We start from the raw sequence: 27,264 nt of genomic DNA, 5'->3' as shown, positions 1-27,264 counted from the left end.
GCATAAAGTTTAAGATATAGCAAGAGAGGACAATATGGTGCAAGGTTGCCAAAGTGGAATCAAAAGTTATAGGCCTAATCATCAATCAAATATGAAATATAAAACCAAAATATAATCTACATATAAAGACAACATGTCATCTACATGTGTTATAGAATAGCTCCCTTCTCACATCCCAGGTCATGTTTGGACTGGAACGTGACAACTCAACGGGCTATGCGCATCTCCCCAATAGCCTACAGAAAATTTTCCTGAGTGCAATGTCATTAATGTGACCGATATGTACAGTATAATAAGCATAGTGAAGAAGGAAAAGATCCCACCTCTGACGCACAGCAGAGACATCACTGCTGAGATTTCCCCTGGAGCAAGAATCCCTCAAGAATTTAAAAACAGTAATTGCGTTACAATGGATGTCCTCCCCAAACGCTTGTTGCATCGTGAACTATCCTCCCAGTCCCTTGGGAGTTCATCGGATGGATGATGCGCCGCTGCCATTTACTTGGATGAGAAGTTGGACGAACGCTCCTCCAGCTCACGATACGAAATGGTGGAGAACTACAGTGTGGTGATGTGTCGTTCACGAACGAACGGCTCTTTTTGAACGGATCTTTTTGTTGAACCTCGGGAACCGAATTGCATCGGTGAAAGAGCCATTCATCTGGCTCTATGATTTGCAAACTGCTACTACTGCTTGTTGAGCTCAGAACAACGTTTTTCTGTAGATAAATTACAACATCATTCTCTAAAGGGGGTGAATCCTCACTGCAGAAACAATAAATAGTGGGGAGAGAGTTGTGATTGTATGTTTGTTTGTACAGTTATGGCTGTAATGTTATTATTTTGTGTTCTCACTAAACACCCACATTTGTATTTGTGTGGGAAATGTTTGTAGGCTATGGTTGCTGTTTGTATTTCATTGAACTTTAGGCCCATACAAAGACAAATCACACAACATAGAATTCAAAATAACCTTAGGCAAAAATACACGAAATAAAAGTCAAGTGAAAATAGTTATAAATGACTTTATCAATTATGAGTAGCTAAACATTATCGACTTTTGGACACTGATGCGCAGGAGAACCCCTAGCTGTCAATCAAGCAGGCGCGGTGAACGGATTATGACGCTCAAGCGTTCCAAATGACGCAACAATACAGCTCCAGACCAGAGAAAGTTAATGCCGAGGATATTATTCGGTTCAACACTAAAACTGAGGTTTGACACGTGTGATTTGAGGTGAGTCAAATATTTACAAAAGTTTACAATACATTAACCATCCGCTTCGTTATTTCTGTTGCTATCAATCACTCCATCTGTATCTACTCTTCTGTCTGTCTGTCGGACTATCTGAATTGTCTGTGTACTGTCTAGCCACCATATGCCAGAAAGGTTCTTTCACATAGGCTCATATTCACAAAGTCTCATAGAAGGAGTGCTGATCAATAATCAGTTTGGTCTTTTAAATTAAACTGAATACATTTTGATGGACAGGAGGCGACCTGATCCTAGATCAGCACTCCTACCCTGAAACACTTTGTGAACACAATTCAGGTGTACTGTGATGAGATATTATTATATTAGTTGTGCTGATGCATGATGGGTTGTAGGCTAGAGCTTGAGGACTCAACTCTGAAGACTGTTTCTGAATTCACTGACCTGGTGAGTAAATGTTGTGTACAATGGCACCATCTAGTGACAGAAACATAGAAACACACATTGTTGCTGAACGAAGGCATCTCTTTATTTTCCAGAAATAAAACGTGTAGACCTTTCCTGCAGTCTCTGACGAGATGGACACCTCTTCTTCTTCTGGACGATCTCCGTCTCCTACTGGGACTGTCTTCTTACCCCCTCCTATCATGTGGAACAGTCTGTAAGTCCTTCATCACATAACCTAGCTCTGGTCCAGGGCATTATGTGCGGCTTGCTGAAGGAAGGCTCAGTGTCTGCAAGCTGTACGTAACGCCCTGGACCAGAGTGACACATTACCCACCTCTGGCCATCATGGACAGTCAACTCATCACATTCACGTACTGTAAGTCACAGTTGTGTGATTTGTGTTATTAAAGTATTAATTGATTATTATTAAAGTATTAAAGTATTATTAATTGAGCAGAAGTTAAATTATTATTTTAATATTGTAGTAAATTGTCTGAGTTCACTTCCTAAATAATGTGTTGACATTCCTTTGCTCCCAGCTACAAGCAGGCAGAGATGGAGGTTTACTTCCCGAGAGAAGAGAAGAAGACCTATACAGAGAAGGAAGCCCACATGCTTGAGTTGATGGGGAAGGATCGAACGATCCGAAATCAGAAGAAGGAGATGGACAGACTCCAAGTGTGCCTCTGGGAGGAGGAAAAAAAGAAGAGGAATGGTGGAACAGAGAAGGACAAGATCATTGAACAATTAGAGTCTGAGACAGACCATCTCAGAGCCCTTTTAAAAGACGAAAAGAGGAGAAGAAGAGTAGAAAGGGGTATCATGAAAGAGTGGAAGGCTGAGATCCTGAGACTGAGGGAGGCAGAGAGCCAGAGGGAGGCAGAGAGCCAGAGGGAGGCAGAGAGCCAGAGAGAGGAAGAGAGCCAGAGAGAGGCAGAGAGAGAGAGAGATGCAGAGAGAGAGGCAGAGAGACAGAGAGAAGCAGAGAGACAGAGAGAAGCAGAGAGACAGAGGGAGGCAGAGAGACAGAGGGAGGCAGAGAGACAGAGAGAGGCAGAGAGACAGAGAGAAGCAGAGAGACAGAGAGAAGCAGAGAGACAGAGGGAAGCAGAGAGAGCCACAGAAGCAATGGAGTACCAGAGAAAACTGCAGGAGATCCACAGACTCAAACAACTGCTGGATCTACTGATGGTGGACCTACAACTGGCCCACGTAAGACATGTCATTGTTATTATTAAAAGGCAGTGTATATTTACCCAGCTGAAAATGAATAGTGGCAGACAGCGGTACGCTAACCCAATGTTAACTTTTATTCCTTTCCTTAACCCTTACCTTAACCTCACTGAAACTATACCTAACCTTTACCTTAACCCAACCCTAGGTCCTGAACCTAACCTTCATTTATCTCAACCCCTATGCCTTTCTTCTGCCGGTTGAATATACACTTCCTTATTAACGTCATTACTGTTGTTGTTGTTGATAACTGTATCTGTGCAGGTTGTAAATAGTTGCATTAGTGAAGCATCATTTGTAGGAGTAATTTCTACAAGCATAAACATCAGAGGCAACATTGTTGTAACATCACACAAATTGTAACAGGAATTTCTCAAACCCCTAACTGAATGGGCAAGAAGGTTGTGTGTTTGTATTTGTACACATTTTGGACATAATTGATTCCATAAAATGTCTCATAATTTTTTCAAACCATGTCAATACATTAATTGACAATGAATTGTCCAGATGAATTGATCAACATGACCCTGCTATTGATGTTGTCCAGTGTTTGATTCAATTACCTAGCTCTAGATTGTATTTCTGTGTATCATTCTCTGCAAATCCTTTGAAAGTATGTCTTGGTAATAGATTATCACTAATTTAACCTTTTAAAATGAAGCAAGAGATTGAGAGATTGAGGCTATGGCAGAAAGTCATGGAGGAGCAGCGACCAAGACTGGCCTGGAACAACAAACCTATTGAAACAGGAAGAGAGAGGGAAAGAGAGAGGGAAAAAGAGAGAGAAAGGGAGATGGAAAGTGAGAATAAAGCAGAATTGGAAAGACAAGAAATGAAGAAGAAAGTGGAACAGGCAGAAGAAACGATAAAATCATTAGAACGAGAGATTGAGAGATTGAAAGAGATTGAGAAGGAAATCATATTTGAAAGAGAAAGAGACGTGCGTATTGCAGAGAATGAGAAAGTCAAACTGGTCAACGAAAAGGTAAAAGAGTTAGAGAGAGAGGTTGAGAGACTGAAAGAAGATATGACAACAAAAGAGATTCAATACAAAATCAAATTTGAAAGAGCGAAAGAAGCATTTAGAAGACAGAATGAGAGAGTGAAACAGGTTAACCAAAATGTACTAGTGTTAGACAGAGAGGTTGTGAGAATGAAAGAAGAGATTAGATTGAAAAACGAGACTGAACCAGAGAGAACATTTGATAGAGACAGAGAGAGAGAAAATGATTGGAGACGAAGTGAAGAGGAGTTGAAAAATAGAGTTGAGAGAGAGATGGAGATGGAGACAGCCCTCATCAATGACAAAAAGACGTCTGAATTGGAGGAAGTCTTCAAGAAAATCAAGGAACAGCAGATAGAATTAGAAAATATGGAAACAGACAAATATAAATGGAAACAGAACCAAATGGACATGGAGGAGAAGATGGAGGGTGAGCACAACAACCAGAAAGAGGTAGAAAGAAAGAGAATGGAGAAAATACCAAAACAGAGACAAGAAGAAGATGAGAAGAAGAAGGAGATGGAGAGAGAAGAAGAAGAGGAGAGACGCAAACAGAAGCACATAGAGATGGAAGAGGAAGAAAGAGAGAGGGAGAAAGAGAGACAGAGAGAGATCAAAAGGAAGAGAATGGAGAAGAGACAGAAAATTATGGAAAGAGAAGAAGAGAGACAGAGAGAGATTGAAAGAGAGATTGAAGAAGAAAGATGTAAACAGAAGCAAATAGAGATGGAAGAGGAAGAACGAGAAAGGGAGAAAGAGAGACAGAGAGAGATCAAAAGGAAGAGAATGGAGAAGAGACAGAAAATTATGGAAAGAGAAGAAGAGAGACAGAGAGAGATTCAAAGAGAGATTGAAGAAGAAAGATGTAAACAGAAGCAAATAGAGATGGAAGAGGAAGAAAGAGAGAGGGAGAAAGAGAGACAGAGAGAGATCAAAAGAAAGATAATGGAAAAGAGACAAAAACATATCGAAAGAGAAGAAGAGAGACAGAAAGAGATTGAAAGAGAGCACGAAGAAGAAAGATGTAAACAGAAGCAAATAGAGATGGAAGAGAAAGAAAGAGAAGAAGAGAGACAGAGAGAGATTGAAAGAGAGCACGAAGAAGAAAGATGTAAACAGAAGCAAATAGAGATGGAAGAGGAAGAACGAGAGAGGGAGAAAGAGAGACAGAGAGAGATCAAAAGAAAGATAATGGAAAAGAGACAAAAATATATCGAAAGAGAAGAAGAGAGACAGAAAGAGATTGAAAGAGAGCACGAAGAAGAAAGATGTAAACAGAAGCAAATAGAGATGGAAGAGGAAGAACGAGAGAGGGAGAAAGAGAGACAGAAAGAGATCAAAAGAAAGAGAATGGAGAAGAGACAGAAAAACATGGAAAGAGAAGTGAGACAGAAAGAGATTGAAAGAGAGAATGAAGAACAACTATTTAAACAGAAGCAAATAGAGATGGAAGAGGAAGAAAGAGAAGAAGAGAGACAGAGAGAGATCAAAAGAGAGAATGATGAAGAAATGTTTAAACAGAAGCAAAAAGAGATGGAAGAGGAAGTACAAGAGAAGGAGAAAGAGAGACAGAGAGAGATCAAAAGAAAGATCATGGAAAAGAGACAAAAACATATCGGAAGAGAAGAAGAGAGACAGAAAGAGATTGAAAGAGAGAATGAAGAAGAAAGATGTAAACAGAAGAAAATAGAGATGGAAGAGAAAGAAAGAGAAGAAGAGAGACATAAAGAGATTGAAAGAGAGAATGAAGAACAACTATTTAAACAGAAGCAAATAGAGATGGAAGAGGAAGAAAGAGAAGAAGAGAGACAGAGAGCGATCGAAGAGAAAGAGAGACAGAGAGAGATTGGAGAGAAAGAAAGACGACAACAAGAGGAGAGAAAGATAATGTTTGAGAGAGATCAAGAAGAAGAAAATATATGGAAACAGAAGCAAATTGACATGGAGGAGGGAAGAGAGAGGGAGAACAAGAGACAGAGAGAGATAGAAGAGATACACAGACGACAACAACAAGAGGAGAGACAGAAACAAAAGGAGAAGGAGAAAGAAAGGGAGAAAGACAATGACAATCAGAGAGAGATGGAATTAAAAGATCAGCAACAGAAAGAGATGGAGAAAGAAAAGATGATTATGAGAGAAAGGGAGGAAGCAGGAAGAAGAAAGGAAGGGCAGAAAAATATTTTGGGGGAAATTGAGGGACAGAATGAACTGGAGATAGAACAGGAGAGAGAGATGGAAGAAAAGCAGGAAGTGATTAAGGAAGCAGAGGAAGAGTACAGGGAAAGAGAAGAGAGAGGAAAGGAAGTAAGCATGAAGAAACATGTAGTAGTTAATGTTAAAGCAAAAGCACGGGAAGTCTTCAATAGGCGTAAAGAGAGGAGGTTAGAAGTGTTGAAGGGGGAACGAGAACACATAGAAAGAGGACAACAAATCAGGAGGGAGAAGGAGGAAAGACGGCTGGAGATGGAAAGAAAACAGGAGAGGGCAAGACAACAAGAGGAGCAGGATAAAAAACGAGAGATTGAAATTGCTAGACAGAAAGAAATGTTGAGACTAAGAGAGGAGGAGAGGCAGAGAGAGGAAGAGAGAGAGGAGAGAAAGAAAGCCATTAAATGCCTTTTATCTTTAATCAGAGAGAGAGAAGAAATAATACAGGCAAAAAAAAGAGAGATGGTGGAAGAGGAAAGAAGGGAGATCCTTGAGTACAAGAGGGGTGACTTAGAGGAGGAGGAAAAGGAAGATGACAAGGAGGACATTCTCCCACCCGATAAAAGTATCCGAAGGAGAGCTGTGGGCTGGGTGAACAAGAAGTGGGAGAAGAGGAACATCAGAAAGATAGAGAGAACGTATCAGAGAGAGGCTGAGGAGGGCCATAAGATCGTCCACATAGGTAAGACCTGTTTTCCCTCTACTTATGACATCATCCTCTTTAGTCTCCTCTACACACATACGTTCCACACCAGTCATCATGTTGCATCATTGTTTCAATATAAAACTACTGTCCAAAGAATATGTTAGCTGACATGGCTCATTGAGTGACTGACTGACATAACAAGAAAAATACTGCTGATAACAACCACGTTTTTAAATGGTACCTTGTGTCATCTACTAGTCTAACTCTCAAGACTAAGTAGAGACCCAGAAAGAGTTCCTAAAAACACACACACAAAAACATGTTTTGGGGGGATCCGGGGGCTACTAGTGGCCATGGGGCCCTAAGTGATCACATATGCCCTGGCACTATACAAAGAATAGGTGCCATTCTGGACTCATGTTCAACTTAGGGCCAGGTCAATTCGGGATGGGAATTATTGCACTTTATTGACAAATTCCATGCCTTGCTCAACTGAAAAGAGTAAAGAATCATTGAGATCCAATTGTGTTTTCTATTCTTCATTCCCTGTGTCCATTACATTTAAGTTGATACCAGATCCACTAAGATGAATGTAAACTCTACTTCTTCTCCCCTCCCAGCCATCCCTGGACACACAAGGCTAACATCCACCATGACCCGGGCAGAGAGAGAGAGGGAGAAGAGGAAGGAGCTGCTGAAGGCAGAAGAGAGAAGGAAGAAGATGGAGGATTTCAATAAGCAGTGGAGAGAGCGGTCCCTGCTTAAAAAACAGACTCATCAACAACTGAAGGAGGAGAGGGAGAGGATGAAGGAAAACTACCTGGATCAGATGAATCTGGAGGCTGATGCTCAAATCAACAACCGGTGTCTAACCACCCAACACAGCCACGATTACAACCACGGTCAGGAGTTGCCCGGGTGGGCCAATGGCCAACAAGTAAGCCAAGAGCCCACTGGATCTGCTGATGGCCACCAGGAAAGGCCAAGGAGGCAACAGGCATGGGCAGAGAACCAGGAGGGGAGTTCAGAGAACCAGCAGGAGGGGCCAGACAGCCAGCAGCTAGAAGCTCCAGAAGAGGCTGAAACATCAGAGCCAATCTCCAAGACAAAGAAAAAGCCAAGCATCTGGAAGAAAATTAGGATGAGGTAAAGAATGTTTAAACATCTATTCATGTTTTACACTGTTAATATACATGTCATCACTTTAAAAAGTGACATTATCCAACTGTGAGGGTTTAGTGTACATGCAACACACATGTAAATATATAGATACTTACCTGTCTCTGTGATGTCTTACAGCCTTCCTGACGTGCTGTCTGCCTAGAGCTGGAACTCGATGAAGCCACAGTTCCACTGAGGTTACGTTGGTAATTAAAAGTGTCGCCCAATAATTCCTCCTCCTCTTTAAGTCATCGAGCCACATGTCCTCCTCAAAACATTATAGTCTCCTCAAGCCAGCAAGTATCCTCTTTATCAGGCAACAAACCATCGAAGGTCAGTGACCCTCCTCCCAAGAACAGAGACTCTCATCTGTATCCAAGTTAAATTCATCTCTGCTTACCTCCTCTACAGTCCTAGAAAATATCCCAAAAATGGAAATGGTTTCAACAGAAGTCCTCCCCTCAGACCAGTGGCTCCACAGACCAGAGTTTCTCATCTTTATTCAAGTTGAATGCAACTCTGATCATTTCCACCACCTCTCCTGTTAAGGGGAGGTGCTGAAAAGGAGGTCTGGGAGGAGGTCTGCAGGTAGCCTGGACCGGACCGGTAGCAGCTAAGTTGCTGGCTCCATCCCCGGGCAGAGCTGCTCAAGTCAGGCCAGTGATGTTTGATGATGTCCTTTTTGTTTGCAAAGTTTTATTCTTTAATAAAAGCATTTAGTAAAAAAGCAATATTGTTGTTACGGTGTGGATTGTTTTGTTATTTATTAGAATTGAAACATCCAGTAGTCATGGTAGATGTTAGACTTTCAATGAGACACCTAACATTCCATCAGTTTGATACAATGTGTGACATGTTATATTAGAGAGGAGTCCTCTATACACATCTATTTTAGACCATAGGAGAAATATCAGATTGAAATAGCTTCTCTAAGAATCTGAGGAGAGAGCAACAGTAGAAGCATCGTTAGCTCTCCCACCTCCAGTTCAGTACTCGGGTCATTCCACCAATTGAGTACCTTTTGGGGAGTGTAACTTTATATTTCACCTAATTCTAACATTCTGCCATAAAGAGCACATGTTCAACTTAATATAAAACATGTTTTCCATCTCAAAGTAACAAATACATACTATAGTAAGTGCCTATTAAGTGCCAAATAAAGTGACAGGGTTGACTGTAACAGAGTTGACTATTTCATCTAGAATCAACCATAGATCCCCATGTGACAGGGGGAATGGAATGCAAGCTTACCAAACACATGTAAATAGTTTAAACATGTCTAGACTGTCTATCTATAGGTAACAGGGTTGGTGTGTTGTAATTCACCCACCCAGTGGTGATTGCAGCATGTACATCTTGGTGGGGAAAACTCCCCCAAAATGTTTTAGATGAATACCAGCAAAGCCATTACACAACACAACACTAAACAATACATTAATTGCACTATAACTTTAACAAACGGTGCCCACAAACTGTTAGGGTCGACATAAAGCTGTCCCAACAGCAGAGCTTTCATTTCAGCACCATGGAGAGAATCCTTTAAAAAACATAGCTGATATGGCTGACTTGCTTAAACAAATGTGGTTTCTACTGACAATTGAGATGTACAAACTATGGCACAAGGGGATAACGAGTGGACTACAGGATATCTGTAATTTAGATTAAGACAATGAGAGAGCTAGGATGAACGTCGTCAATATAACCATTTGTTCAGCACTTTTGAAATGTACAGCGACAGAATTTTGAACATGGGCCATTCTTACAGTATTCTCCCTGTACACCAAGTCATAACTGCATATAAGCAGACAATGAAAGCTCTTACAATATTTGATGATTACATATCTCTAAAACAGGCTATAGTCTACATGTGCACCATCAAGTCAGAGCAGTAGGCTAAGTTATGAGAGGAGAAAGGGACAACATTATTAGGGTGAGGCACATGGGCTCCTAACAGCTTACTACACAACATACACTTAGTATTACTTTCTTATCTACAGTATACATATCTCAAAATCAATATCTTCCACCCCATTAGACTTTCATGAAAACAACCAACTGTTATTGGTTCAGGGACGTCATCCCTCCAATCAACAGCAATTTGTGTTGTATTTGTTGACTTTGGATACTTTTTTACAAACATTCATTAAATTTGCATGAATAATACTTTAACATGTCAATAGATTCCACCCCATGTGACATTCATGAGTTAAACTAACTGTGATTGGTTCAGGGACGTCATCCCTGTAATCAATAGCAATTACTTTTGTATTTCTTGACTTTGGTGATATTCTACCAACTTAAATTGACTTTACAGTAAAGATACTTTCTTAAAACGCCAATAGCTTCCACCCCATATTACTTTAATGAATACAAACAACTATCATTGGTTCAGGAACCTCATCCCACTAATAAATATAAATAACTTTTTGTATTTTTAATGAATTTGAATGGACTTTACCTGAAAAATGCTTCCCTAAAACTTCAGTAGCTTCCACGTTTATGAATACAACAAACTGATATTGGTTCACAGACCTCTTCCCTCCAATCCACGGTAATTACGTTTGGACTTTTGGACATTACAAATGAAGTCAAATTGAAAACATTATTGGTGTTGTTGAATTAGGTTTTCATAATAGCAAGCTAGGACTGATGGTTTGGTTATCTAAACTAGCAAGTATGTTGGTTTGTTACCAAGGCAACTACTGTTGCTATCTAGTAAACTTGCTAGCTACTTCAATGGATGTTGAACACATTTCTACCGGCAAATGTGTTAAATTATAGCCATGGTATAAAAGGGATAATCAACTCAGGGCTTTATGGTTCTCTGGAAAATAATGCAAGTCCATGGAAGGTCAGTTCCACAGTGTTCATTATTTACCATAGAACTCATAGTCCCTCGTTGATTATCCCTTACATCACTTTATGAGCTGGATTTGCCTTTCTTTGCAACAGTGGAAGCTGCTGAGGAGACGACGGCTCATAATAATGGTTGGAATGGAGTCAATGGAGTGGTATCAACCACATTAAAGATGTTTCCATGTGTTTGATACCACTCAATTGACTTCATTCCAGACATTATTATGAGCTGTCTTCCCCTCAGCAGCCTCCACTGCTTTGCAATTAGTTTGTTCGTTTTCAGTTGTTAGCATTTAGCTAACAGTGTCTTTGGGAATTTACTATCAGTTTGTGCTAATTTGTTAGCATTCTGGAAATAGAGGGCAATAGGTTTTTCTTGTGTTTTTAGCACCCCCTCATGTGCTATGCCGGTAATACTGTAAATCCCGGTATGAGAGAAGGATGGTATGACAATATGAAAATATGGATACCTCCCAACCCTAATCACCACAACCACCACACCAACCTACCAAAACTAACACAACTATCTCACCTACCATCACCACACCTACCATCATCACATCTACCATAACCACACCTACCATACCTACCTTCACAACACCTACCGTCACCACACCTACAATCACCTCACCTACCATCACCACACCTACCATCATCACATCTACCATAATCACACCTACCATACCTACAATCACCACACCTACAATCACCACACCTACCATCGCTACCATCCCCACACCTATCACACCTACCATCCCTACCACCACCACACCTCCTGCATTCAGTGAATTCTGGATGTCTTTCTATCTCTGGGAGTATGTTAATGAAGGCTTTTCAGCTGTTGAACTATGGCAATGTCCAACAAATGTCTAAATCTTTCTTTCTTTTAGTCAACAAGTGATGAGCCAGAGCAACCAATCAACGTCACTGCAGCTGTTCTACCCACCACCCCCACTGCTCATCCTCCACCACCAACCTCATCCTCTTCTCCTGTTCAACTCATTTGCCGCCACACTAGAAAGGACTGTACATACAGTTGAAGTCAGTAGTTTACATACACTTAGGTTGGAGTCGTTAAAACTAATTTTTCAACCACTCCACAAATTTCTTGTTAACAAACTATAGTTTTGGCAAGATGTTTAGGACATCTAAAGTTATTTTTTCCCAAAAAATGTGCCGACAGATTATTTCACTTATGATTAACTGTATCACAATTTCAGTGGGTCAGAAGATTACATAAACTAAGTTTAATGTGCATTTAAACAGCTTGGAAAATTCCAGAAAATGATGTCATGGCTTTAGAAGCTTCTGATAGGCTAATTGACATCATTTGAGGCAATTGGATGTGTACCTGTGGATGTACAGTGCCTTGCGAAAGTATTCGGCCTCCTTGAACTTTGCGACCTTTTGCCACATTTCAGGCTTCAAACATAAAGATATAAAACTGCATTTTTTGGTGAAGAATCAACAACAAGTGGGACACAATCATGAAGTGGAACAACATTTAATGGATATTTCAAACTTTTTTAACAAATCAAAAACTGAAAAATTGGGCGTGCAAAATTATTCAGCCCCCTTAAGTTAATACTTTGTAGCGCCACCTTTTGCTGCGATTACAGCTGTAAGCAGCTTGGGGTATGTCTCTATCAGTTTTGCACATCGAGAGATTGACATTTTTTCCCATTCCTCCTTGCAAAACAGCTCGAGCTCAGTGAGGTTGGATGGAGAGCATTTGTGAACAGCAGTTTTCAGTTCTTTCCACAGATTCTCGATTGGATTCAGGTCTGGACTTTGACTTGGCCATTCTAACACCTGGATATGTTTATTTTTGAACCATTCCATTGTAGATTTTGCTTTATGTTTTGGATCATTGTCTTGTTGGAAGACAAATCTCCGTCCCAGTCTCAGGTCTTTTGCAGACTCCATTAGGTTTTCTTCCAGAATGGTCCTGTATTTGGCTCCATCCATCTTCCCGTCAATTTTAACCATCTTCCCTGTCCCTGCTGAAGAAAAGCAGGCCCAAACCATGATGCTGCCACCACCATGTTTGACAGTGGGGATGGTGTGTTCAGCTGTGTTGCTTTTACGCAAAAAATAACGATTTGCATTGTTGCCAAAAAGTTCAATTTTGGTTTCATCTGACCAGAGCACCTTCTTCCACATGTTTGGTGTGTCTCCCAGGTGGCTTGTGGCAAACTTTAAACAACACTTTTTATGGATATCTTTAAGAAATGGCTTTCTTCTTGCCACTCTTCCATAAAGGCCAGATTTGTGCAATATACGACTGATTGTTGTCCTATGGACAGAGTCTCCCACCTCAGCTGTAGATCTCTGCAGTTCATCCAGAGTGATCACGGGCCTCTTGGCTGCATCTCTGATCAGTCTTCTCCTTGTATGAGCTGAAAGTTTAGAGGGACGGCCAGGTCTTGGTAGATTTGCAGTGGTCTGATACTCGTTCCAATTCAATATTATCGCTTGCACAGTGCTCCTTGGGATGTTTAAAGCTTGGGAAATCTTTTTGTATCCAAATACGGCTATAAACTTCTTCACAACAGTATCTCGGACCTGCCTGGTGTGTTCCTTGTTCTTCATGATGCTCTCTGCGCTTTTAACGGACCTCTGAGACTATCACAGTGCAGGTGCATTTATACGGAGACTTGATTACACACAGGTGGATTGTATTTATCATCATTAGTCATTTAGGTCAACATTGGATCATTCAGAGATCCTCACTGTACTTCTGGAGAGAGTTTGCTGCACTGAAAGTAAAGGGGCTGAATAATTTTGCACGCCCAATTTTTCAGTTTTTGATTTTTTTTTAAAGTTTGAAATATCCAATAAATGTCGTTCCACTTCATGATTGTGTCCCACTTGTTGTTGATTCTTCACAAAAAAATACAGTTTTATATCTTTATGTTTGAAGCCTGAAATGTGGCAAAAGGTCTTCAAAGTTCAAGGGGGCCGAATACTTTCGCAAGGCACTGTATTTCAAGGCATACCTTAAAACTCAGTGCCTCTTTGTTTGACATCATGGGGAAAATCGAAAGAAATCAGCCAAGACCTCAGGAAAAATTGTAGACCCCCACAAGTCTGGTTCATCCTTGGGAGCAAGTTCCAAACGCCTGAAGGTACCACATTCATCTGTACACACAATAGTACGCAAGTATAAACACCATGGCACCACGCAGCTGTCATACTGCTCAGGAAGGAGACGTGCTCTGTCTCCTAGAGATGAACGTACTTTGGTGCAAAAAGTGCAAATCAATCCCAGAACAACAGCAAAGGACCTTGTGACGTAGCTGGAGGAAACCGGTACAAAAATATCTTTATCCACAGTAAAACGAGTCCTATATCGACATAACCTGAAAGGCCCTCAGCAAGGAAGAAGCCACTGCTCCAAAACCACCATAGAAAAGCCAGACAACGGTTTGCAACTGCACATGTAGACAAAGATCGTACTTTTTGGAGAAATGTCCTCTGGTCTGATGAAACAATTTTTTTTCTAAAATTCACCGAATTTATTGTGGGAAGCTTGTGGAAGGCCACCTGAAACGTTTGACCCAAGTTAAACAATTTAAAGGGAATGCAACCAAATACTAATTGAGTGTATTTAAACTTCTGACCCACTAGGAATGTGATGAAAGAAATAAAAGCTGAAATAAATCATTCTCTGTCCTATTATTCTGACATTTCACATTCTTAAAAGAAAGTGGTGATCCTAACTGACCTAAGACAGGGAATCTTTACTTGGATTAAATGTCACGAATTGTGAAAAACTATGTTTAAATGTATTTGGCTAAGGTGTATGTAAACTCCCTTCATCAACTGTACATACCCCTGTGCCCATCTCATTGCAATATGGTCCATCCAGGGCCTCAGCCGGACACCTACAATGTGAGAAATGTAAACAGGATGCTATAATAGTGTGTGTGGTTTGAGTTCCAAAAAAAGACATGAGTGTGATGTGCCCCTCTGTTTTAATGTTGAAATGCCATGAATGGAAGATGACAAAGGAGATAGTGATGAGGTTGAGAACATCCAGTATGAAAATAAAGACCCCTTGGGATCTAAAATGAGTGTGGGGGGCCTCTTGTGTCTCCTTTCTGTCCGTTTGAGGATACTACAGTCACCCCTGGTGGAGGATCTTGGAACACTGCTATTTAAGAGGTTGATGAAAACCTTCAACGGTGGTGGTGCTATGTTGCATGTTATCTTGAATATCAATCAGCAGTTTGAGGACAGAATGAAATGGTGTAAACTTAACAGGTTGAACTTGTTGAGGACACTCTTCTAAAAAGGGGTTCCAACAGGGTTCTTGGCTGTCACCAAAGGAAAATATTTTTTGGTTCCAGGTAGAACCCTCTGTGGAATGGAGCCCAAAAGTGTTCTACCTCGGCACAGAAGGGGTTCTACCTGGAACCAAAAAGGGTTCTCCTATGGGGACAGAGGAATAATCCTTTTAGGTTGTAGAAAGCACCTTGTTCTTAGTGTAGGTCTATATTGCAGTGGTGGTTCAGTGGTTTTCTGTAATAAAATAAATGGTTCATTGGTGGTGGGGAGTTAAGATGATCTGAAATAATATGAAACATCCCCACTTTTAGCCCACATTACCAAGCAGGCAAAGTAACCTCCTAAGTGTGCTGAGGCATGTGTGATCACTCAACATTGACAGAAAAAGACATGCTCACATGTAAACAAAAGATAACGTGTCTAACTTGCACCGTTATGCAATTATTAAGAGACTAGATACAAACAGCTAATCCTGGCTACCAATGTTCTAGCATTCATTTATTGAAGATAGCCAGTGGTATAAAGTACTTAAGTACAACTACTTTAAAGTACTTCTTAAGTCGCTTTTGTATCTGTACTGTGTTTTACTATTTATATTGTTGCCAACTTTTACTTTTACTTCCCTACATTCCTAAAGAAAATAATGTACTTTTTACTCCAGACATTTTCCCTGACATCAAAAAGTACTTGTTACATTTTGACAGGAAAATGGTCCAATTTACACAATTATCAAGAGAACATCCCTGGTCACCCTTACTGCCTCTGATCTGGAGGACTCACTAAACAGAGAACATCCCTGGTCACCCCTACTGCCTCTGATCTGGTGGACTCACTAAACAGAGAACATCCCTGGTCACCCCTACTGCCTCTGATCTGGAGGACTCACTAAACAGAGAACATCCCTGGTCACCCCTACTGCCTCTGATCTGGTGGACTCACTAAACAGAGAACATCCCTGGTCACCCCTACTGCCTCTGATCTGGTGGACTCACTAAACAGAGAACATCCCTGGTCACCCCTACTGCCTCTGATCTGGAGGACTCACTAAACAGAGAACATCCCTGGTCATCCCTACTGCCTCTGATCTGGAGGACTCACTAAACAGAGAACATCCCTGGTCACCCCTACTGCCTCTGATCTGGAGGACTCACTAAACAGAGAACATCCCTGGTCACCCCTACTGCCTCTGATCTGGTGGACTCACTAAACAGAGAACATCCCTGGTCACCCCTACTGCCTCTGATCTGGAGGACTCACTAAACAGAGAACATCCCTGGTCACCCCTACTGCCTCTGATCTGGAGGACTCACTAAACAGAGAACATCCCTGGTCACCCCTACTACCTCTGATCTGGCGGACTCACTAAACACAGAGGCTTCGTTTGTAAATTATATCTGAGTGTTGGAGTGTGCCCCTGGCTATCCGCAAATACATTTTAAAAAGAAAAGACATTTGTACCATCTGGTTTGCTTAATATAAGGAATTTGAAATGGTTTACACTTGTACTTTTGATACTTGATACTACATTTGAGATATTCCATTTACTTTTGATACTTCATTTAAAACATTTAAAACCAAAAACATTTAAAACCAAGTACTTTTAGACTTTTACTCAAGTAGTATTTCACTGGGTGACTCTCACTTTTACTTGGGTCATTTTCTATTAAGGTATCTTTACTTTTACTCAAGTATGACTATTGAGTACTTTTTCCACCACTGAGGCAGCAGATCAGAGATGTCAAGGTGGCACCCAAGCATATGCCATGTGTATATGTGCCACACACAAATATGTATGGTCATATTCTTTATGTTTTATTTCATTTGTTATGTGATGGATCCATCCCTTGTATCATTTTCTAGGCCTCCCAGGTATTTGCATTTAAAGTAATGTATATGATTACTGCTGCTAGGGGGAGCTGTGACGTCAATGGGGAACGTTAGTGAGATCGTGAGGTCTTAGAGGTTTCTTCTTCAATCTTGGAGAATGCCTACTACTGAAAACTAATAACGTTTCTCCGTCTCATCATTTTACCCTATTAATTCAGTTACGAAATGTGCAAAAGTGCAATATGACTCTCAGCATATTGAGGTAACATGGTTAACTACATAGTCCATGAGTTTGGTCACGTTTGAAGGCAATTGAAGGGAGTTTTAACAGAGTGATAAACTGGTTGGTATTTTCCCCATTGTAAGTAATGGAGGTTGGCTAGGTTGCTAATGGTTTACATGTAAGAGAAGGGATCAAGATAGCGTCTGAACTTTCTGTAATTTTTTTCAACAACGTTTTAGATCCTATTTGTTTTATTTTCTATCAAAGACTCAGTTTAGTTCAGGTAATATATGTAAATATGTGATGTCTCGATAAAATTTGTTGATATTTCTACAAAAATAGCATTTAACAGTTCGCTAGCTTGATGCTAACCATATTTAGCTTGGCTAAGCACTAGCTAGCTCTAGGCTAGTTTATCTCAGTCTGATAGCTTACATGTTAGTAGTTTATAATATAATGGTTGTAGCACCGTTTAGCACAGGCCTTCAGTAATGTATAGCTTTTTCCAAATTGACACTGATAGTACAGTGAGTTATATATAATGTGAATGTGTAGATGTGTGGTGATAGTATTTTAACCTCAGACCTTTTATTTTTTTGATACTGGAATATGAAATGTGGAGATGTAATGCAACAATAGAGTTATAATGGATACTTGGTTTTGATGCAGCGACCAATTTGGCAACGGAATTATGAGTTGTAATCACTTAATAATTCACAAACAAAATACACATCAGAAAAATCACTAGAACTAATTGTTAGCTCCACCACTACTTGTTACTTCTGTGAACTTTCATTATCCCCCCTCCTCACAAAGACAAATGTGAAAATATCTTGAAGTTATGTGGGGTTTTGGTAACGGAATTACAAGGCACAAGACAATATTACCAAAACGATTTCTCCAAACCCAAATGTAAGTGTTGATAATAGTAGTCAGGGGTCTTTATGTCAACATGATTCTGGTTTTATGTAGTTCTGATATTGGACCTTTTAAGACTTTTTCTGGTGATGTTTTCTAAGATCCCTTTTCCATCTGTTTACCCAGAAATCAAAGCCTTCACTGGTTGAAAAATGTATCTAGAATTACATTTAACACCCAATTACACATGCTCTTATGAACATTATAATTGGTGCTCAAATCAAAATCAAATTGTATTGGTCACAACACATGGTTAGTAGATGTTATTGTGACTGTAGCGAAATGCTTGTGCTTCTAGTTCCGACAGTGCAGTAATATTTAACAAGTAATATCTAACAATTTCACAACAAATACCTAATAGACAATCCTTTCACATGGAAATGCCCTACTGTACCTCTAGAGATACTATCCATCCCCAACTAGTAATAAAGTGGTCGGGCTGGTTGCTACTGGCCTCTCCAGCTTCAGCCTGAATCCCACCCATGATTAGAGGAGGTTTACTGGACACACAGGGAGAAACTACAGGCTGAATCACACCCATGATGAGAGGAGGTTTACTGGACACACAGGGAGAAACTACAGTCTGAATCACACCCATGATGAGAGGTTTACTGGACACACAGAGAGAAACTACAGGCTGAATCACACCCATGATGAGAGGAGGTTTACTGGACACACAGAGAGAAACTACAGGCTGAATCACACCCATGATGAGAGGAGGTTTCCTGGACACACAGAGAGAAACTACAGGCTGAATCACACCCATGATGAGAGGAGGTTTACTGGACACACAGGGAGAAACTACAGTCTGAATCACACCCATGATGAGAGGTTTACTGGACACACAGGGAGAAACTACAGTCTGAATCACACCCATGATGAGAGGAGGTTTACTGGATACACAGGGAGAAACTACAGTCTGAATCACACCCATGATGAGAGGAGGTTTACTGGACACACAGGGAGAAACTACAGTCTGAATCACACCCATGATGAGAGGAGGTTTACTGGACACACAGGGAGAAACTACAGTCTGAATCCCACCCATGATAAGAGGAGGTTTACTGGACACACAGGGAGAAACTACAGTCTAAATCCCACCCATGATAAGAGGAGGTTTACTGGACACACAGGGAGAAACACAGGGAGAAACTACAGTCTGAATCACACCCATGATGAGAGGAGGTTTACTGGACACACAGGGAGAAACTACAGTCTGAATCACACCCATGATGAGAGGAGGTTTACTGGACACACAGGGAGAAACTAGAGTCTGAATCATACCCATGATGAGAGGAGGTTTACTGGACACACAGGGAGAAACTACAGGCTGAATCACACCCATGATGAGAGGAGGTTTACTGGACACACAGGGAGAAACTACAGTCTGATGACTGATGAGACTACCTTTAAGGCTTAAGGGTTTGGTTAATGTTAAGGTTAAGGTTAGAGTCCGTTTTAAGTTTTGGCCAGACAGGCTGTCAAAGGGATGTTGGTCAGAAAAGTCCATTTCGTCTTTCCCTTCTCAAACCTGTCCTCCCCCTAACCAGCTCATATCATGTATTCCACCACCAGCACACCTGATTCACTAATCAGAGGTTTGGATGATTAGTTGACCAGTGGAACAAAGTGGACTGGATCTAGGAGAACTATGTGGAGAGTCTTCCAGGGACAGTACAGTACAGACTGAGAAGCTAACAACAGTGTAGTTTACTCAACTCATTCAAACTATCATGAATATTGTTTAGAGAGAAGATCTGCACAAGGGCATAAAGTTTAAGATATAGCAAGAGAGGACAATATGGTGCAAGGTAGCCAAAGTGGAATCAAAAGTTATAGGCCTAATCATCAATCAAATATGAAATATAAAACCAAAATATAATCTACATATAAAGACAACATGTCATCTACATGTGTTATAGAATAGCTCCCTTCTCACTTCCCAGGTCATGTTTGGACTGGAACGTGACAACTCAACGGGCTATGCGCATCTCCCCAATAGCCTACAGAAAACTTTCCTGAGTGCAATGTCATTAATGTGACCGATATGTACAGTATAATAAGCATAGTGAAGAAGGAAAAGATCCCACCTCTGACGCACAGCAGAGACATCACTGCTGAGATTTCCCCTGGAGCAAGAGTCCCTCAAGAATTTAAAAACAGTCATTGCGTTACAATGAATGTCCTCCCCAAACGCTTGTTGCATCGTGAACTATCCTCCCAGTCCCTTGGGATTTCAGCGGATGGATGATGCGCCTCTGCCATTTACTTGGATGAGAAGTTGGACGAACGCTCCTCCAGCTCACGATACGAAATGGTGGAGAACTACAGTGTGGTGATGTGTCGTTCACGAACGAACGGCTGTTTTGAACGGATCTTTTTGTTGAACCTCGGGAACCGAATTGCATCGGTGAAAGAGCCATTCATCTGGCTCTATGATTTGCAAACTGCTACTACTGCTTGTTGAGCTCAGAACAACGTTTTTCTGTAGATAAATTACAACATCATTATCTAAAGGGGGTGAATCCTCACTGCAGAAACAATAAATAGTGGGGAGAGAGTTGTGATTGTATGTTTGTTTGTACAGTTATGGCTGTAATGTTATTTTGTGTTCTCACTAAACACCCACATTTGTATTTGTGTGGGAAATGTTTGTAGGCTATGGTTGCTGTTTGTATTTCATTGAACTTTAGGCCCATACAAAGACAAATCACACAACATATAATTCAAAATAACCTTAGGCAAAAATACACGAAATAAAAGTCAAGTGAAAATAGTTATAAATGACTTTATCAATTATGAGTAGCTAAACATTATCGACTTTTGGACACTGATGCGCAGGAGAACCCCTAGCTGTCAATCAAGCAGGCGCGGTGAACGGATTATGACGCTCAAGCGTTCCAAATGACGCAACAATACAGCTCCAGACCAGAGAAAGTTAATGCCGAGGATATTATTCGGTTCAACACTAAAACGGAGGTTTGACACGTGTGATTTGAGGTGAGTCAAATATTTACAAAAGTTTACAATACATTAACCATCCGCTTCGTTATTTCTGTTGCTATCAATCACTCCATCTGTATCTACTCTTCTGTCTGTCTGTCGGACTATCTGAATTGTCTGTGTACTGTCTAGCCACCATATGCCAGAAAGGTTCTTTCACAAAGGCTCATATTCACAAAGTCTCATAGAAGGAGTGCTGATTAATAATCAGTTTGGTCTTTTAAAATAAACTGAATACATTTTGATGGACAGGAGGCAACCTGATCCTAGATCAGCACTCCTACCCTGAAACACTTTGTGAACACAATCCAGGTGTACTGTGATGAGATATTATTATATTAGTTGTGCTGATGCATGATGGGTTGTAGGCTAGAGCTTGAGGACTCAACTCTGAAGACTGTTTCTGAATTCACTGACCTGGTGAGTAAATGTTGTGTACAATGGCACCATCTAGTGACAGAAACATAGAAACACACATTGTTGCTGAACGAAGGCATCTCTTTATTTTCCAGAAATAAAACGTGTAGACCTTTCCTGCAGTCTCTGAGGAGATGGACACCTCTTCTTCTTCTGGACGATCTCCGTCTCCTACTGGGACTGTCTTCTTACCCCCTCCTATCATGTGGAACAGTCTGTAAGTCATTCATCACATAACCTAGCTCTGGTCCAGGGCATTATGTGCGGCTTGCTGAAGGAAGGCTCAGTGTCTGCAAGCTGTACGTAACGCCCTGGACCAGAGTGACACATTACCCACCTCTGGCCATCATGGACAGTCAACTCATCACATTCACGTACTGTAAGTCACAGTTGTGTGATTTGTGTTATTAAAGTATTAATTGATTATTATTAAAGTATTAAAGTATTATTAATTGAGCAGAAGTTAAATTATTATTTTAATATTGTAGTAAATTGTCTGAGTTCACTTCCTAAATAATGTGTTGACATTCCTTTGCTCCCAGCTACAAGCAGGCAGAGATGGAGGTTTACTTCCCGAGAGAAGAGAAGAAGACCTATACAGAGAAGGAAGCCCACATGCTTGAGTTGATGGGGAAGGATCGAACGATCCGAAATCAGAAGAAGGAGATGGGCAGACTTCAAGTGTGCCTCTGGGAGGAGGAAAAGAAGAAGAGGAATGGTGGAACAGAGAAGGACAAGATCATTGAACAATTAGAGTCTGAGACAGACCATCTCCGAGCCCTTTTAAAAGACGAAAGGAGGAGAAGAAGAGTAGAAAGGGGTATCATGAAAGAGTGGAAGGCTGGGATCCTGAGACTGAGGGAGGCAGAAAGCCAGAGGGAGGCAGAGAGCCAGAGGGAGGCAGAGAGCCAGAGAGAGGAAGAGAGCCATAGAGAGGCAGAGAGAGAGAGAGATGCAGAGAGAGAGGCAGAGAGACAGAGAGAAGCAGAGAGACAGAGGGAGGCAGAGAGACAGAGGGAGGCAGAGAGACAGAGAGAAGCAGAGAGACAGAGGGAAGCAGAGAGACAGAGGGAAGCAGATAGAGCCACAGAAGCAATGGAGTACCAGAGAAAACTGCAGGAGATCCACAGACTCAAACAACTGCTGGATCTACTGATGGTGGACCTACAACTGGCCCACGTAAGACATGTCATTGTTATTATTAAAAGGCAGTGTATATTTACCCAGCTGAAAATGAATAGTGGCAGACAGCGGTACGCTAACCCAATGTTAACTTTTATTCCTTTCCTTAACCCTTACCTTAACCTCACTGAAACTATACCTAACCTTTACCTTAACCCAACCCTAGGTCCTGAACCTAACCTTCATTTATCTCAACCCCTATGCCTTTCTTCTGCCGGTTGAATATCCACTTCCTTATTAACGTCATTACTGTTGTTGTTGTTGATAACTGTATCTGTGCAGGTTGTAAATAGTTGCATTAGTGAAGCATCATTTGTAGGAGTAATTTCTACAAGCATAAACATCAGAGGCAACATTGTTGTAACATCACACAAATTGTAACAGGAATTTCTCAAACCCCTAACTGAATGGGCAAGAAGGTTGTGTGTTTGTATTTGTACACATTTTGGACATAATTGATTCCATAAAATGTCTCATAATTTTTTCAAACCATGTCAATACATTAATTGACAATGAATTGTCCAGATGAATTGATCAACATGACCCTGCTATTGATGTTGTCCAGTGTTTGATTCAATTACCTAGCTCTAGATTGTATTTCTGTGTATCATTCTCTGCAAATCCTTTGAAAGTATGTCTTGGTAATAGATTATCACTAATTTAACCTTTTAAAATGAAGCAAGAGATTGAGAGATTGAGGCTATGGCAGAAAGTCATGGAGGAGCAGCGACCAAGACTGGCCTGGAACAACAAACCTATTGAAACAGGAAGAGAGAGGGAAAGAGAGAGGGAAAAAGAGAGAGAAAGGGAGATGGAAAGGAAGAGAAAAGCAGAATTGGAAAGACAAGAAATGAAGAAGAAAGTGGAACAGGCAGAAGAAACAATAAAATCATTAGAACGAGAGATTGAGAGATTGAAAGAGATTGAGAAGGAAATCATATTTGAAAGAGAAAGAGACATGCGTATTGCAGAGAATGAGAAAGTCAAACTGGTCAACGAAAAGGTAAAAGAGTTAGAGAGAGAGGTTGAGAGACTGAAAGAAGATATGACAACAAAAGAGATTCAATACAAAATCAAATTTGAAAGAGCGAAAGAAGCGTTTAGAAGACAGAATGAGAGAGTGAAACAGGTTAACCAAAATGTACTAGTGTTAGACAGAGAGGTTGTGAGAATGAAAGAAGAGATTAGATTGAAAGACGAGACTGAACCAGAGAGAACATTTGATAGAGACAGAGAGAGAGAAAATGATTGGAGACGAAGTGAAGAGGAGTTGAAAAATAGAATGGAGAGAGAGATGGAGATGGAGACAGCCCTCATCAATGACAAAAATACGTCTGAATTGGAGGAAGTCTTCAAGAAAATCAAGGAACAGCAGATAGAATTAGAAAATATGGAAACAGACAAATATAAATGGAAACAGAACCAAATGGACATGGAGGAGAAGATGGAGGGTGAGCACAACAAACAGAAAGAGGTAGAAAGAAAGAGAATGGAGAAAATACCAAAACAGAGACAAGAAGAAGATGAGAAGAAGAAGGAGATGGAGAGAGAAGAAGAAGAGGAGAGACGCAAACAGAAGCACATAGAGATGGAAGAGGAAGAAAGAGAGAGGGAGAAAGAGAGACAGAGACAGATCAAAAGGAAGAGAATGGAGAAGAGACAGAAAATTATGGAAAGAGAAGAAGAGAGACAGAGAGAGATTGAAAGAGAGATTGAAGAAGAAAGATGTAAACAGAAGCAAATAGAGATGGAAGAGGAAGAACGAGAAAGGGAGAAAGAGAGACAGAGAGAGATCAAAAGGAAGAGAATGGAGAAGAGACAGAAAATTATGGAAAGAGAAGAAGAGAGACAGAGAGAGATTCAAAGAGAGATTGAAGAAGAAAGATGTAAACAGAAGCAAATAGAGATGGAAGAGGAAGAACGAGAGAGGGAGAAAGAGAGACAGAGAGAGATCAAAAGAAAGATAATGGAAAAGAGACAAAAACATATCGAAAGAGAAGAAGAGAGACAGAAAGAGATTGAAAGAGAGCACGAAGAAGAAAGATGTAAACAGAAGAAAATAGAGATGGAAGAGAAAGAAAGAGAAGAAGAGAGACAGAGAGAGATTGAAAGAGAGCGTGAAGAAGAAAGATGTAAACAGAAGCAAATAGAGATGGAAGAGGAAGAACGAGAGAGGGAGAAAGAGAGACAGAGAGAGATCAAAAGAAAGATAATGGAAAAGAGACAAAAACATATTGAAAGAGAAGAAGAGAGACAGAGAGAGATTGAAAGAGAGCACGAAGAAGAAAGATGTAAACAGAAGCAAATAGAGATGGAAGAGGAAGAACGAGAGAGGGAGAAAGAGAGACAGAGAGAGATCAAAAGAAAGATAATGGAAAAGAGACAAAAACATATTGAAAGAGAAGAAGAGAGACAGAAAGAGATTGAAAGAGAGCACGAAGAAGAAAGATGTAAACAGAAGCAAATAGAGATGGAAGAGGAAGAACGAGAGAGGGAGAAAGAGAGACAGAGAGAGATCAAAAGAAAGAGAATGGAGAAGAGACAGAAAAACATGGAAAGAGAAGTGAGACAGAAAGAGATTGAAAGAGAGAATGAAGAACAACTATTTAAACAGAAGCAAATAGAGATGGAAGAGGAAGAAAGAGAAGAAGAGAGACAGAGAGAGATCAAAAGAGAGAATGATGAAGAAATGTGTAAACAGAAGCAAAAAGAGATGGAAGAGGAAGTACAAGAGAATGAGAAAGAGAGACAGAGAGAGATCAAAAGAAAGATCATGGAAAAGAGACAAAAACATATCGGAAGAGAAGAAGAGAGACAGAAAGAGATTGAAAGAGAGAATGAAGAAGAAAGATGTAAACAGAAGAAAATAGAGATGGAAGAGAAAGAAAGAGAAGAAGAGAGACAGAGAGCGATCGAAGAGAAAGAGAGACAGAGAGAGATTGGAGAGAAAGAAAGACGACAACAACAAGAGGAGAGAAAGATAATGTTTGAGAGAGATCAAGAAGAAGAAAATATATGGAAACAGAAGCAAATTGACATGGAGGAGGGAAGAGAGAGGGAGAACAAGAGACAGAGAGAGATAGAAGAGATACACAGACGACAACAACAAGAGGAGAGACAGAAACAAATGGAGAAGGAGAAAGAAAGGGAGAAAGACAATGACAATCAGAGAGAGATGGAATTAAAAGATCAGCAACAGAAAGAGATGGAGAAAGAAAAGATGATTATGAGAGAAAGGGAGGAAGCAGGAAGAAGAAAGGAAGGGCAGAAAAATATTTTGGGGGAAATTGAGGGACAGAATGAACTGGAGATAGAACAGGAGAGAGAGATGGAAGAAAAGCAGGAAGTGATTAAGGAAGCAGAGGAAGAGTACAGGGAAAGAGAAGAGAGAGGAAAGGAAGTAAGCATGAAGAAACATGTAGTAGTTAATGTTAAAGCAAAAGCACGGGAAGTCTTCAATAGGCGTAAAGAGAGGAGGTTAGAAGTGTTGAAGGGGGAACGAGAACACATAGAAAGAGGACAACAAATCAGGAGGGAGAAGGAGGAAAGACGGCTGGAGATGGAAAGAAAACAGGAGAGGGCAAGACAACAAGAGGAGCAGGATAAAAAACGAGAGATTGAAATTGCTAGACAGAAAGAAATGTTGAGACTAAGAGAGGAGGAGAGGCAGAGAGAGGAAGAGAGAGAGGAGGAGCGAAAGAAAGCCATTAAATGCCTTTTATCTTTAATCAGAGAGAGAGAAGAAATAATACAGGCAAAAAAAAGAGAGGAGATGGTGGAAGAGGAAAGAAGGGAGATCCTTGAGTACAAGAGGGGTGACTTAGAGGAGGAGGAGAAGGAAGATGACAAGGAGGACATGCTCTCACCTGATAAAAGTATCCGAAGGAGAGCTGTGGGCTGGGTGAATAAAAAATGGGAGAAGAGGAACCTCAGAAAGATAGAGAGAACGTATCAGAGAGAGGCTGAGGAGGGCCATAAGATCGTCCACATAGGTAAGACCTGTTTTCCCTCTACTTATGACATTATCCTCTTTAGTCTCCTCTACACACATTTGTTCCACACCAGTCATCATGTTGCATCATTGTTTCAATATAAAACTACTGTCCAAAGAATATGTTAGCTGACATGGCTCATTGAGTGACTGACTGACATAACAAGAAAAATACTGCTGATAACAACCACGTTTTTAAATGGTACCTTGTGTCATCTACTAGTCTAACTCTCAAGACTAAGTAGAGACCCAGAAAGAGTTCCTAAAAACACACACACAAAAACGTGTTTTGGGGGGATCCGGGGGCTACTAGTGGCCATGCGGCGCTAAGCGATCACATATGCCCTGGCACTATACAAAGAATAGGTGCCATTCTGGACTCATGTTCAACTTAGGGCCAGGTCAATTCGGGATGGGAATTATTGCACTTTATTGACAAATTCCATGCCTTGCTCAACTGAAAAGAGTAAAGAATAATTGAGATCCAATTGTGTTTTCTATTCTTCATTCCCTGTGTCCATTACATTTAAGTTGATACCAGATCTACTAAGTTGAATGTAAACTCTACTTCTTCTCCCCTCCCAGCCATCCCTGGACACACAAGGCTAACATCCACCATGACCCGGGCAGAGAGAGAGAGGGAGAA

At 40.7% G+C, this 27,264-nt stretch overlaps 4 protein-coding genes across 4 annotated transcripts; all 4 read left to right on the top strand.

Annotated features, from left to right (window-relative positions):
• The first annotated feature begins 1,791 nt into the window (after positions 1-1,791).
• LOC149982727 (uncharacterized) lies at positions 1,792-4,468 on the top strand. The gene is made up of 2 exons (XM_090236903.1): positions 1,792-1,874; positions 2,200-4,468. The coding sequence occupies exons 1-2, from the start codon at positions 1,792-1,794 to the stop codon at positions 3,095-3,097; spliced, it is 981 nt and encodes a 326-aa protein (XP_090093029.1). The 3' UTR covers positions 3,098-4,468.
• Positions 3,549-8,074, top strand: LOC118964816 (uncharacterized). Its single transcript, XM_090236896.1, has 4 exons — positions 3,549-6,786; positions 7,371-7,652; positions 7,689-7,896; positions 8,050-8,074. The coding sequence occupies exons 1-4, from the start codon at positions 3,549-3,551 to the stop codon at positions 8,072-8,074; spliced, it is 3,753 nt and encodes a 1,250-aa protein (XP_090093022.1).
• Positions 8,075-21,579: 13,505 nt separating this feature from the next.
• Positions 21,580-22,849, top strand: LOC149982726 (uncharacterized). The gene is made up of 2 exons (XM_090236906.1): positions 21,580-21,662; positions 21,988-22,849. The coding sequence occupies exons 1-2, from the start codon at positions 21,580-21,582 to the stop codon at positions 22,847-22,849; spliced, it is 945 nt and encodes a 314-aa protein (XP_090093032.1).
• A 451-nt stretch (positions 22,850-23,300) lies between these two features.
• LOC149982725 (uncharacterized) lies at positions 23,301-26,808 on the top strand. The gene has a single exon (XM_090236897.1). The coding sequence runs from the start codon at positions 23,301-23,303 to the stop codon at positions 26,745-26,747; it is 3,447 nt and encodes a 1,148-aa protein (XP_090093023.1). The 3' UTR covers positions 26,748-26,808.
• Positions 26,809-27,264: the final 456 nt, after the last annotated feature.

Source organism: Oncorhynchus mykiss, chromosome 6 (genome assembly GCF_057628025.1).
Source record: "Oncorhynchus mykiss isolate SJ-2025 chromosome 6, ASM5762802v1, whole genome shotgun sequence".
Lineage (NCBI taxonomy): Eukaryota > Metazoa > Chordata > Actinopteri > Salmoniformes > Salmonidae > Oncorhynchus > Oncorhynchus mykiss.
This window is presented reverse-complemented; position numbering and strand designations above follow the sequence as displayed.

Coding starts and splice junctions, on each gene's coding strand:
- LOC149982727 (XM_090236903.1), top strand. CDS start 1,792: ATGGACACCTCTTCTTCTTCTGGACGATCTCCGTCTCCTACTGGGACT. Junction 1,875..2,199: donor CCTATCATGTGGAACAGTCT/GTAAGTCCTTCA, acceptor CTTTGCTCCCAG/CTACAAGCAGGCAGAGATGG.
- LOC118964816 (XM_090236896.1), top strand. CDS start 3,549: ATGAAGCAAGAGATTGAGAGATTGAGGCTATGGCAGAAAGTCATGGAG. Junction 6,787..7,370: donor CCATAAGATCGTCCACATAG/GTAAGACCTGTT, acceptor CTCCCCTCCCAG/CCATCCCTGGACACACAAGG. Junction 7,897..8,049: donor TGGAAGAAAATTAGGATGAG/GTAAAGAATGTT, acceptor GATGTCTTACAG/CCTTCCTGACGTGCTGTCTG.
- LOC149982726 (XM_090236906.1), top strand. CDS start 21,580: ATGGACACCTCTTCTTCTTCTGGACGATCTCCGTCTCCTACTGGGACT. Junction 21,663..21,987: donor CCTATCATGTGGAACAGTCT/GTAAGTCATTCA, acceptor CTTTGCTCCCAG/CTACAAGCAGGCAGAGATGG.
- LOC149982725 (XM_090236897.1), top strand. CDS start 23,301: ATGAAGCAAGAGATTGAGAGATTGAGGCTATGGCAGAAAGTCATGGAG.